This window comes from Aulonocara sp. 'chitande type north' Nkhata Bay, linkage group LG6 (assembly GCF_057382095.1).
Source record: "Aulonocara sp. 'chitande type north' Nkhata Bay isolate Kocher_YH1m ecotype deep benthic linkage group LG6, A_spYH_male_GT1.1, whole genome shotgun sequence".
In the NCBI taxonomy this organism is placed as follows: Eukaryota; Metazoa; Chordata; class Actinopteri; order Cichliformes; family Cichlidae; genus Aulonocara; species Aulonocara sp. 'chitande type north' Nkhata Bay.
In genome coordinates, this window is record NC_141349.1 from 19864804 (window position 1) to 19877731 (window position 12928).

At 39.5% G+C, this 12928-nt stretch overlaps 1 protein-coding gene across 8 annotated transcripts in view; it reads left to right on the forward strand.

Annotated features, from left to right (window-relative positions):
- Positions 1-11557, forward strand: part of inpp4b (inositol polyphosphate-4-phosphatase type II B) — a 173676-nt gene extending 162119 nt beyond the window's left edge. For 7 of the 8 annotated variants that reach the window (XM_086295439.1, XM_086295441.1, XM_086295445.1 and 4 more), the window contains 3 exons: positions 113-225; positions 1440-1594; positions 3724-3912. In XM_086295439.1, coding sequence (XP_086151565.1) covers positions 113-225; positions 1440-1594; positions 3724-3898 — 443 coding nt within the window. In that variant the 3' untranslated portion in view covers positions 3899-3912. Of the gene's footprint in view, positions 1-112; positions 226-1439; positions 1595-3723; positions 3913-9133 lie in introns of those variants that run through there. The other variant, XM_086295440.1, reaches the window with a different exon arrangement.
- The last annotated feature ends 1371 nt before the right edge of the window (positions 11558-12928 follow it).

The following is a 12928-nucleotide window of genomic DNA, read 5'->3' on the forward strand; positions in this document are numbered from 1 at the left end:
AAGCAACCGTGAATTTTAACATGTAGAACATTTCTGTGAAAGAAATATCCACACCTGATCTACAGCCTGAAGCTTGTCTTCATTAACCTCTGTTTTTGTTTTGTGCAAACAGGTCTACCGTGTTTTCAGACACAGACCGACATAAAGGAATTACTTGAAACTTTGGGCCAGAATGTAGTCGCGAAGAAGAAAAAGAATGTGGAGATACTGTGGACTGCTGGAACGGTGAGGCTTCTACTGTTGTTACTGTCTGGATGGTAATTACTTTGAAGGGAACGATATTGTATTTTTTATATATTCATGTTGTTTTCTTTGTTCTTTTTAAGCATACTTTAAGTTTGTAGCAGGCTTTTATAGAGAAACATAGTTTTAAACAGCTCAATATGGCATTATTATCACTTCAGATCAGATTCTTCAGATAAATCTATTGACCTTGAGGGAGAGGTCAGAGGTCAAATGTGACATGATACTTTAAATCTGTTTAAACACTCTCAAAGTTCAAACCTTCATAAAAAAAATAAGTCCAGTATAATAGAATAAAACCAAAGGCGCCCACGGGTGCCATAGATGGTGCAAAACATTTCGTCAACATTGTTGTTTGTTGGGGAGAAAACTTACAAACATACAGTACAGTCACACTGCTAAGCGATCAGATTTATGTAAATTTGACAAGCTGAACGCATTGTGTACTGTGCAGGAGACATGGCGCGAGATTGATTGACAATGGTCTACAGCCAATCAGGACGCAGAACACAATTCGCTCTTATAGGGGAAAAAAAAAGAAAACAAACCTCGAAACAGCGAAACTGCGAAAGGTGAACTGCGTTCTAGCGAGGGACCACTGTATGTATTCGATTTGTTGGCAGTACACACTACACTTGTAAGAATCGTATTTAATGAAGTTATAAGACTTTTGGTCCATTTTGGTTTTTAAAAGATGAAGTTGAATTTGAAGACCTCATGGATGAAAACTAAATTTTAATGGACTGTTAACAGAAACTCAGTCTACATCCCTACAACGTTTTATCAAAATTCATTCAAAACTTTTGAAAGAATGATAACACACACGCACGTGAACATTACCTGAATCATCCTTGGCAGAGGTAAAAGTAAAACACACCTCAACTAATAATGAGTAACTTGAAACTACAAAGGCAAATGAGGAGTAATGCCAGGGCAGATGGAAATGAGCGAAAGCTCCTTCTCGAGCTTTTATGCGTGCAAGTGAGCCTTCTGCAGGTAATCAATACTAGGGATGCATCAGAGTGAAGCAAGGATGACATAAAAATGAAAACACTAATCACGTGGCAGATGTGTGCACGTGTCTACGTCAGGATATGTAAAACGAGATGAGTCACTTCACAACATTTTGCCTTCATGATGTATGCCAAACCGATGGTGATGTTGGTTTTTTTTTTCCCTCATCCACTTTCCACCAGATCTGCCGAAGGTTAAATGGCATCAGGTTTACCAGCTGTAAAAGTGCCAAAGACCGAACATCCATGTCTGTCACTCTAGAGCAGTGCGCTCTCTTACGTGATGAACACCAGCTCAGCAAGGACTTCTTCGTGCGCGCTCTGGACTGCATGCGCAGGTAAGACAGTATTAAAGGAGGCATCAGAAGCCAGTCCTAAACAGACTGCACTTAAAAAGTTAGTCATAAATGCGGATTTTTTGCTCAACGAAAAATATCTTGGTGATCAGAGATTTCTGCCGTCGTCTCCTCTCTTCAAGTGAAGTTACTTTCAGGATCTTGTTGGTTTATGTATTCAGAGTATACATGCGAGGCTGTTTTTACTGAAACTCAAATTCTAAAAAGCTTACTAGATACTATTACAGGCAAGTTAGAAAAATATCAATTTTCCAATGTTTTCGTTACCACACTCTTAATCTTGCTACATTTAGCAGTAGAATGGAATAAGCCTGAAGTAGGCTTGTCATTACAAGCATGTATTACAAGTAATAACCTGCATCCACACCACCCATCACACACATCAAAGGCATTTTATCTGCAACTTTTCCTCCCAGCCCATCACCATTACATGATCAACATTCCCTTCCCTCCACCATCATCACCATTCTTCACACATTCAGAGGCAGCAATGCATGTTCCTGTTAGTCCTGTAGTTTAGTGTTTGTGTGTTTGCCAGCAGGGAAACATTCACATCTGCCTAAATCTCATGAGGTTTAACTGCATAACTTTGGCAAGGGCACTGGTGAAATGCACATCTGAAATGTCCGTGGGACTGACCTGTATGGGACAGCTGATGGCAGGTGATGGAATGAAGACAGAAACTCTTAACGACACAAACACAGCTTTAATACAATTATACAATTATACAAGAACATTTAGTAATAAGTAACATTTTAACTGATGGGATGGTTTACAGTGTGCAATCAGGACAAAAAGGTTCTTCCTAAAACTGCAAATGAACAGAAACAATGTAAAGCTGTGAACCAAAACAGTACCAAATTATATTCAGTGAGAACCCCAGTTAATTAAGCTTGTGACTGCAGAGATGTATAAACTGTGAGGGGAACATTTTAAAGATAAAGTTTCTGTCTTGGGTAGGCCAGGGCTATTCTTGTGATATTTGAAAGATTTGCACACATGCCATACGGCTGCTTTACTGTAGGAAGAAAAGGAATAGTCAGTATAGTGAATTTTACAGTGAAAGGACCATGATGGATATCTAAAATGATAAAACGTCAGTCAAGCCCGTAATGCAACTAAATGCATTGACATGTTGCAGATATAAGTGCAGACTGACTCCAATTGATTGCAGCTTGTTCGCAATCTGTCTGCATGTATGAATTAGACAGCAAATATTTGCAAATCTTCAGAAATCTGTTTACAAGTGCAGTCAGTCCGAGTGAGATTGTGACTGGTTGACGACATGTTTCCTGTCCCTCTCCCCATCTGTGCAGTTGTTTTTTTAACTGAAAGTGGTTCCAAAATTATTTGCAATCAGACGCCAAAAGCAAAAGAATTCAGTAAACAAAGGACATTTTAATGAATTTATGGAAAAAAGCAAAAAGTGTTGCAGATAGGTTGCAGAATATACTCGCCAGAGTTCACAAGGGTACAATAAATCTTTCAAAGAAGGGAAAAGGAGATGGGAGGTACTGGAGACAAAAGTTCAAAGACACAGAAGGACAACAGGATGATCTGACCGACTGGAATATCTGGCACAAGTGAAAAGATATGAGGTGGGGCAGAAAGGAGAAAAATGAAAACAAAGGTCCTCGCTCGTCTAAGTAGTTCCACTATTTGCTAAACCTATTTTAAATGCTGCTGACAGTGATGCTAATCTGTCCTAAGCCTGATGTGAATGATTTCACAGAAAGGAAATCAGCTATGTGAAAAAACAAGTCTCATGTTTCAAACTGCTGCTATAAAAAAGATTGTTTACTTAGGACCGTATTCATACTTCACTCAGGCCATTTCTTCATGGCTTACACTGCAGTGTTTTTCATGGCATGGTTCTCACACTTTTACTCCACCTGTCACTGTCTACTTGTCTGTGGCTGCTATTCTGCATTCAGGCTGTACTAATACCTCTGGGTCTAAGTGGGCCTTGTGCTACTAGCCCTGTCAGGTCTCTTTATCAACTGACCTTTCCTAGAAAGCCTACTTAGACAGCATCTATACTGGACTAACACTAGTGTTTTCACACTCTGTCTCTGTTCGTTCTGTTTTCATTCTGATGGGCACTCCTGCAGTCGACTGACCCAGGGAGACATTGGGCAGTGGGAGGACCCTGAGGCTGGCGCCATGACAGAGAACAAACCAGCATCACGACACTTTTATCCCATTGCCCTGCTGCTCGTTAGCTCCCACTTACTGGTTGTGTGGCTCATTTTAAGTCTTGTTTTTCTGCTTGCAAAATATCAATAAACTGTTGACAATGACATCTCTACTCACTGCTTTTCTTCCTGTGTTCACTAGTTCTTCTTTTCAGTAGGGGTACTGCGGATTAACGGGTAATAAGCAAATAATTCAATGTCAAACTCAGGCTGTAGGGCATTAACGTCAGATGTTTTTATCTGACAAGAAAATGCCTTCCTGAGAGTTACATTAAGATCACACTAACTGCCAAAAGTATGATTATGAGACTGTTTCCCATGGCTCAAACCAGACTCCTTGTTTTTTTTTTTTAATCAACAGCAAGAATGCACAAGTCCATCCGTCAGTGTACTCTCTGAATACTCATGGTCATGAAAGGACATGTTACTTTCAGCAATGTGTTTTTGACTATATTTTTTTTTACACGTATGGCACAAATGTGGCGTAAGCACACTCCCTTCTTTCCCAATCTCGTCTTTTCATTTGAAACGCTGTGGGGGTGAGGGCAGATTGAGCAAATCTCGAAAGCTAGATAACTTATTGAAATGCCAAATCATTTATTTTAGGAAAAGCAAATCTTTTTAGCAACATGTTACTGAAACATGCTGGCGATGTCAAACTTTGTATCGGCACATTATTTTTTGTTGTTTTTGTTTTTTTACAATTTACATTTTATATGTTTTCTGTATCAGCTGTTTGCCACAGTGGCTCAACTTATATATTTACTAAAACACGATATTATTTATCAGATCCAAGCATTTCATGCTATAAAAGCTAAACTGCCATCAAAGTAACTACTGAATGCCAGCTATAATATTTAATACAGCCACAGATGTACATCTGTTTGTGTTCTGCTTATTTCTATTGGAGTCTGTCCTGGGCCCACCTAATGATGCGCGTCTTCACCGGTACATTACTTCTTCTTTTGTTAATTTATGTTTTCCGTCTTTTTTGAGTGTTTTAATAATAACTTTCCATTTGATTTATTTCATACACAGCAGATTTTGAATACACAGACTAATCTTTTTTTCCTTGTCTTTTTAACTCTAACTAAAATATCATCAGTGACAATGTCTCGACGCATTTGTTTTGTTGAGTCATTGTCTATATACACATATAGTATATATTTACAAGGTTTCAGCATTGAGGTTGGTTTTGTATGGCCCTGGTCTTCTCCTGGGACTCGTGACAGTTTCAGAGTTAGACATACAAAGTGACCCTTGTGTGCATGGTCTGAGAGAAGAAAGAGAGAGAGGCTGTGCTGCTGCTGCTTTTACAAATCAACGTGATAGATTTTTGGATATTTCTCGCTCTTGTCCTGATCATCTGTATAGCTTCGTCATGAGTAATGAATTTGTTTTTTGATTCGGCCTACATGAGACAATAGACGTGTGACAGAGCGTGAGAGGTGTGTTTGAGTCTCTGGCTCAGTGTGTCAGAGATTGACAGCAGCCCTAACTTGAGACAATAAATATTTTAGAAGCACTTACTGACTCACCAACCTGAGTTTACATCTGAAGCCGGTATTGTGTGGCCCGTATTTACGTACTGTTGTAAATGACTTGTTGGCCTGTGATCTGTGAAACATATCTCAAATATATCTGCATGTGAAGTCATTTTGGTGCACAAGCAACATTCCTGTCACAAGGTAGAATTAACTTTTTTAGAAAGCTTCTTACACCCATTGTTGAAGCGCTTAGCAGGTTAGCAGCCACCAATTTGTTCATCTGAGCTGAATGGAGCTCACTCAGTGGTTTACAGCTGCTGACAAACAGACACCTTTCCTTTAATAAACATTTGACTTATTTTTATTCTGGAGATCTGAGGCTAAGGAAAAAACATCTGGGGCTAGACAGCGAGGGCATTAGGCTGATTTCAGAGTTTTCTTCACATTTTACAAAGACCACCAATATTACTATAAACAGTGTTTGTAGCTTTTAGAAGCTATACGTTACTATATGAACTAAAGCAGGGATGTCAAACACAAGGCCTGGAGGCCAGACTCCAATGGACAGCTTTGGAAAATGCGAAGGAGAACAGAAATTGACACACACACACACACACACGGCACCATAGAAACTTATGTTATTCTTGTGTGTGATGACATAACTAGGGATGGGTATCGTTTAGGTTTTATCCGATACCAGTACCAAACCGGTACTTTTTAAACGGTGCCGGTGCTTAAACGGTGCTTGAACAGGTGCTTAAATAATGGAGAACACAAAATTGGTCCAAAAACCTCTCATGTTCAGCTGGTTTTTTGGAAAAAGATAACAATGTCAGCCTTTTCTGCAGCTATAGGGGATTTATGGCATCACTCTTGGATGGAAGCAGTGCTTAAACAATGGAAAAAACACAAACTTTGTCCAAAAACCTCTCATGTTTAGCTGTTTTCCACTTTTTCTTTGGTCATTTTAGCCTTTTTGGCCAGGGTGAAGGGAGCATCTGCCATCAAACAAGAAGATAGCCGCATGTAGCTATGATGATGTTTGCTAGTTCACCTTATGTGCATTAATGTAATAACGTGGTTAGCCTACACAACGTAAATTACACACGAACAACATTAAGCTACTCACGCAGAGAAGCACGGCTGCTGCTGCCATCATCATCCGTCATCATTTCTGCTACACTGGCAGGGCTAGGGGCCAGGACTCTCCTCTTCGGGTTTTTGGGGGATGTTGCTAACTCCGGGTCCGATAACAGGCACCACACCCGCAGTAGATGTGCCCGGTGTGAGGTCTCGCAGCAAGCTATCAAATACGGCGCATTTCTCGGCTTTTAACAAAATGCTATACGTCGCCAGGTGTTTCATCAGATTCGAGGCGTTACCTCCTTTGCACAGTATCAGCTTAAAGCACTTGTTGCAGGCTGCTGAGTTTGCATCTTTTGCTGTGAAGTACAGCCAGACTTTGACCGCTTCGCCTTGGGCATTTTTAATCTGTAGCTCTGCTCTAAAAGAACGTACATACCTGGGCCCGCCTACTACGCTTGCAAAAGTAAAATGATTGCCCAGAATCCGAAGTGTATGACATCTCAGGGAAAAAAAAGCACCGAAATAAAGCACCAAAATCTGCGCTGCTTTTCGGTCTGGTTACTACCGTTTATGTCAGAACCGGATACAGGTACCCATCCCTAGTCATAACACACAAGAATAACAGATGGAACATTTTTTAAACATTAGAAACTCTTTTAAATATACAGACATATTAATCAAACAACAAAAACAAACATAAAAATTATTTTGAAAGATCTCTGGCATTTGTACAGTCTAAATAAACTGAAGACAGATGTCTTTGATAGCGTTTCTGTATATGTGGTGCACTGTTTGTGGGGCTGTGTGTTTTTGTTTCATCTACTGACATGTATTGTCTGCAGTGCATTGAGCTCTTCCTAACCCTGTGGGCATTTCTTAAGTAGTCATACTGTATATATATTGAAATACATACCTCTGCACACATACAGTAAGAGTTGAAATCATAACTGGGCGTAGCTCATGTTCCCACGGCTTCTCATTCACACATTTTTTTGTGCTTGCGGGACTGCAAGAATAAAAAATAAACCTTTTTCCAGATGTCTACATATGAGATGTACGGTTCATTGACCATTGACTCCTGAACTGTCGAGGTTCTTATTATTTTACTTAGAGAACTGTTTTTTATTGTGTTTTGTTTTTTGTTTTTTTGTTTTTGGGGGGGGGGGGGGGGGGGGTACTGGTAATTGATATCATAAGCCGTCATTCTCAAAGATCAGACAGTTGCCTTGCTTGCAGCGTTACTCTGTGCTTCTCTAGAAGTTGTGTAACTACTTGAACTAGGGGAGGCTAGCACAGTCCCAAAAGCTGTCCTCCAACGTGCCACAGACAGTGTCCTGCTTTTGGGTCTACTTTTTTCTGACTTGTGTCTAATTTGGAATGGAACAAAATGTTTATAACTCACTGAAGGCAATGGGAGACTGGCGTAGATGGAAACTGTGCATAAGGTTAAGGCTGGCCAAGTGTTCCACAGTTTGAGTATAGCAGAGACAGAGACAAACAGACATCAGAGTTTGTGTGTGGATCTGTGGAGTGGATGTGATGTACTGCGGAGCTTCAGATGGGAGGATTGAACACAGAACAGTTGATTTAAATGAGAAGGTAGCTCCACATGGGTCAAACGGTCATAGATCTGTTTGGTTAAGAGTCCTGCTGTTCTGTTAAAAATACATGTTTTTAATGGTTTATCTAGACCGCTGGGAAACTTGCCTTCTCCTTTTAGCATTACCCCGGTCAGACTCAATAATATTTCTCAATAGCCATTCAAAATTCTGGATTTGGACTGGTTGAGGGAGAGGATTAACTTTTAATAGTCAGGTGGTTTAACCACATACCTTTGACTTATACACTATATGTTGATCTAAATGAATACAAGGGTCAGTTTGGACAAAACAGCTGGGTGCTGATATATATAAGTATGAACCACCACCAACAGCAGCAACAAGCAACAAGCCATTCATGTTTGCTTTGAAATGCATTTGACTATTGCATGAAACTGGACTTGCAAATCAATGGGACAACAGAAAATGTCTCATCAGAATTGTTAAAAGCCTTCCTTGTTTTGCATGCCTTTAATTCCCACATGGAGAATGTATGAAAATGTGAATAATTAGCCCATCAAATGGCCTAGAAGTGAGATTTTCTGCATGTTTTCCCCTTGGTGACATTTTGTTTAGTATCCTATCCTGACTTCCAACTCACGAGTTTGGTTGGGCAATTAATTCCCACAGGAGAAACTTAGCCGGTTGTGGAGGCCTGCACCAATAGACTGATCTCAATTGTGCTCAATATGTATTTCACTAACCACGACACTCTCTTGTATTGTTTCACAGCTGTGTGAAAAATCTTCAGTTTCATTTACATCTCTCTGAGAACCATTTACCCAAGAATACTTGTAAGAACTATTCGCCCCACAGCAGGTTGCTCTGCAGGTTTGATTTGACACACTAAATTCCCCTCCTGACATAAACCCTTGAGGGATTTGTGTCTCTAGCAAGAACTGAACCAGGAACCTTTCACTTACAAACTAATGTGCAAACAACAACACTACGGATCCCATATTTACTGCATAGTTTTGTGCTTTCTTTATCCCAAAGCAGCCACAAAGTAGTGCACAAAATGTTCAGGTTCTTTTTTTTGTTTGTTTTTTGAAGGCGTGTATATCATTAATACCACAAACTTAATTTTAAACCTCACTCATGTTTACTTTTTTGTTCTCTTTTTTCCACCTTTCACCTTCATCACTTGATCATCAGAGAAGGATGTCGCATTGAGAATGTTCAAAAAAATATTAAATGCAGGAAATATGCCTTCAACATGCTGCAGCTGATGGCCTTTCCCAAGTGCTACCGACCACCAGAAGGGACTTACGGCAAAGTTGACTCTTGAGGAGAAAAGCCACGTACTGTAAAATTAGTCATTCAGTATTATTATTCTTTAGTAAATATTAAAGATCATAAATGATAGTATGTAAAATATGCTGTTAATAGGAAACACAGTTGCTGGAGGTGTGTGTGTGTGTGTGTGTGTGTGTGTGTGTGTGTGTGTGTGTGTGTGTGTGTGTAATGAGGGTACATTCATAGGCATTAAAAAAAATTGGTCCATTTTAAAATAAATGCACTTTCCACCTCACCATACATTGGTCATAACTTAAGCAACATTAAGCAGAACAACTTGTGGGTAAGTCAAAGTCTTACATAATGTGCATATATCAGCGTATGAGAGAGATAACTAGCCTAAAAGAAGAGTTTTCAAGTGACTAGCTATTTTGTTTGTTTACGGTGACCATGCATTTGGACGTTCACTCGGTAAAAGTTAATATTTGGAAACGCTGACCTATGTTTGTAACAGCTCTTAAAGTTTCCGTAATCTTTGCGGACATCCACGTTCCCTGTGGTTTTTCTCCACAGGGAAAACTTTATTTGGATACGTGGGCCTTAAAAAGATAGTATGATGTTAAACAAAAAATGAACAACTTGTGCTGTTCTCAAGAAATCATATCAACATGTTTTTTGATGAAACACAGTATTCAGATTCAAGATTCTCAGTTGGTTTTTGACTGAAGTCTACAAATTTCCCTCTGCTTAACACTGTCCTCTAGCTTTGCACCCCAATGGCAATTTAGCCCATGTTTTATTCATGACATAACATAGAAAACATATCAAACATTTAAACTGAGACATTTTATCATTTCATCATAAAAATTGGTTGATTTTTGAAGGCAGCAACACATCTCAAAAAGTTGGGACAGGGCAACAAAAGGGTGGACAAGTAAGTGATACTAAAAGAAACAGCTGGGGGAATATTTTTCAACTAGTTAGGTTATCTGGCAACAGGGTGGCAACATGATGGGGTATAAAAAGAGCATCTTTGAGAGGCAGAGTTTGTCAAAAGTAAAGCTAGGCAGAGGTTCACTAAACTGCAAAGACCTGTGGCTGCAGATTATGAAGGAAAAAAATTCAGAACATCCAAGAAATGCTGAAAGTTGTGTATTAAAAACTCTCATCAAAAGATTCCAAGACTCTGGACATACCTCAGAATCAATACTGAATGCTTGGGATCTCTTCAGGCCTTTAGATGGCACTGCATCACAAACAGCCACAATTCTGTGATGGAAATCACTGAATGGGCTCGGGAACACTTCCGGAAATTATCGTCCGTGATCACAGTTCAGTATGCCATCCAAAAATTCAGGTTAAAGGTCTGTGATTCAACAAAGAAGTCAAATATGAACATGATTCAGAAACACCGCCACCTTCTGTCAGCCAATGCTCGTTCAAAATGGACAGAGGCACAGTGGAAAACTTCTTTTTGGAGAACATGGTCATCCTCCGGACTGAGGAGGAGAGTAAGCATCTGTATTGTTATCAATGCTCAGCTGCATGCCATCAGGATCTCTTTGATGTTATGGAAATAGATCAGTAACTATGGAATTTGTGGCTTGCACATCTGGAAAGGGACCATCAATGCTCCAAGGTATATATGCAGGATTTAGACCAACATATGCTCCCGTCCAGACGTCTTTTTCTGGGAAGACCTTGCATATTTGAGTAAGGCAATGCTAAATCTCACAGTCAAGCTGTTCCAACAGCGTTGCTTCATAGTAAAAGAGTCTGGGTGCTGAACTGGTAGTCCCGATCATTTACCAGCTGAAGACATATCATGAAAGAAAAAAATCTCACCAATACAGACCCAGGACTGTTGATGCTAGTTGCTAGAATCCTGTATCAGTCACGAAAAAGAGGATGCTACATAAACATGGCCCTGCCCCAACTCTTTGAGAAGTGTAGCTGCCATTATAGTCAAAATGAACGAATATTTTTCTTAAAATACTAAATTTTCTCTTTTTTTTCAGCAGGAATGAAATATGGGCTTATGAGATTTGCACATCATTGCTTTTTTTTTAAATTTACATTTTTCAAAACATAAAATACGTTTCTGTTTTGGACCTGGGGTTGTACTATATTTAAACAACATGAAGGGCAGGGTAATGTTGAACAACTGAACGCAGTTTCTGAATGCTACGGAGTACATTTATATTATTTATTTTTCTTAAATGTTTTTTTTTTTTTTAATTCTAAGGTTTGATACCTTGGGCTTTTATGCTCGTTTCAAATAATAAGTTGTATGTCATTTGACATTTAGAAATGTCTGTTTAAAATTAAAAAAAATTAAAAATGTTTTACTGCTGGTTGTGTAGTTTGTGTGAGTTTTCACATTTCTTTATATGTGACATGTCAGAATCTCTCAGGCTCTAGTCCAATGCAGAGTTCATGTATTTCCCAGAAAGACATACTGAGTTGCACACGTCACAAATGAATAACTGCCCTCACACATCAGCTCTGCCAAAGTTGTATGAGGACACCGACAGCGTGTTTGTAAGACATCTGACACAGAAAATCCACTTTAACTCAGCCTGGAAACATTTGGAATGCAACTGTAACAAGCTTCAGTTGAAAGCTCTGGAAGGACTGCCAACTGGCAAACTGTGTGTCACTTTGCCACAGGAATGTCTTAATGTGGTGACTAAATGTCTATTGGTGTTCTACTTGAGTCTTGTTTTTTTCCACACCCCCGGAAACAGAGAGCACACATGAAGAATACCTATTCAGTCAATCACATTAATTTCCCTTTGACCTGCTACACACTGAAGCAATTTCCACATATCCTTTTATCAGCAGGGAAGGTAAGCTTTAAAGCTTAGATGTATCCAGTTTAAAGTTTTTAGAGCTCTAATCTTTAATATCACCAGTCCACTCACTTCAACTTAAAACTATTAAGTAGAATTACAATATTTATTGCATGCCCTAAAGCAACAGATTAACTGAAGATTTTTCTGTGGCATTCATCCCGTTATTTTCACAAGTTTTGAGTTTGTTTCGAGATTTATATCACTTTTGATAACATCACTGGTCTTGGTGGATGATTTTCTGTGGAAGAAGAGTCACATGATCTATGAAAGGCCCATGTGTGACTAACACCACCCCTTTCATGTGAAGCCACAGGGGTAACGCTGGGTTAATTTAATGACTTAATATAACCAGCTTCATGTGACCTTTTATCCTGATCTCCAATGTTAGGGTAAGTATCTAGATAACCGAACGATACCCTAGATGTGTTGAACTCTCCTTTTTAGGATAGGGCCCTGGCCTCTGAATTTTTAGCATTAGCATTTTGGTTGCAGCCGTGTTAGTTGGCAGAGCTTCCACTTAAACCAAATCCCACAAGTTTTCCATTAATATTGACAACTCCTCAATCTTTCCCTCCCCTCAGGTTAAGAGTGTGAGTGTCATCCTTGACAGAACTTTGTCGTTTCAGTCTCGTAATAGTCGCATCAACCAGTCCACCTACTTCCTCTTACGCAATATCAATCGTCTGTCCCTTCCTTACCAACCCCCATATCCTTGTTTATAGCCACGTCACTTCTGAGATCGATTATTGTAATTCTCTTCAGTCCTCCTAACAAGGCCCTTCGCAATCTCTGACTCCTCCAGAATTCTGCAGCCTGGATCATAACTCTCACACAGAGTTATGATCACTGGTCTTCAGCA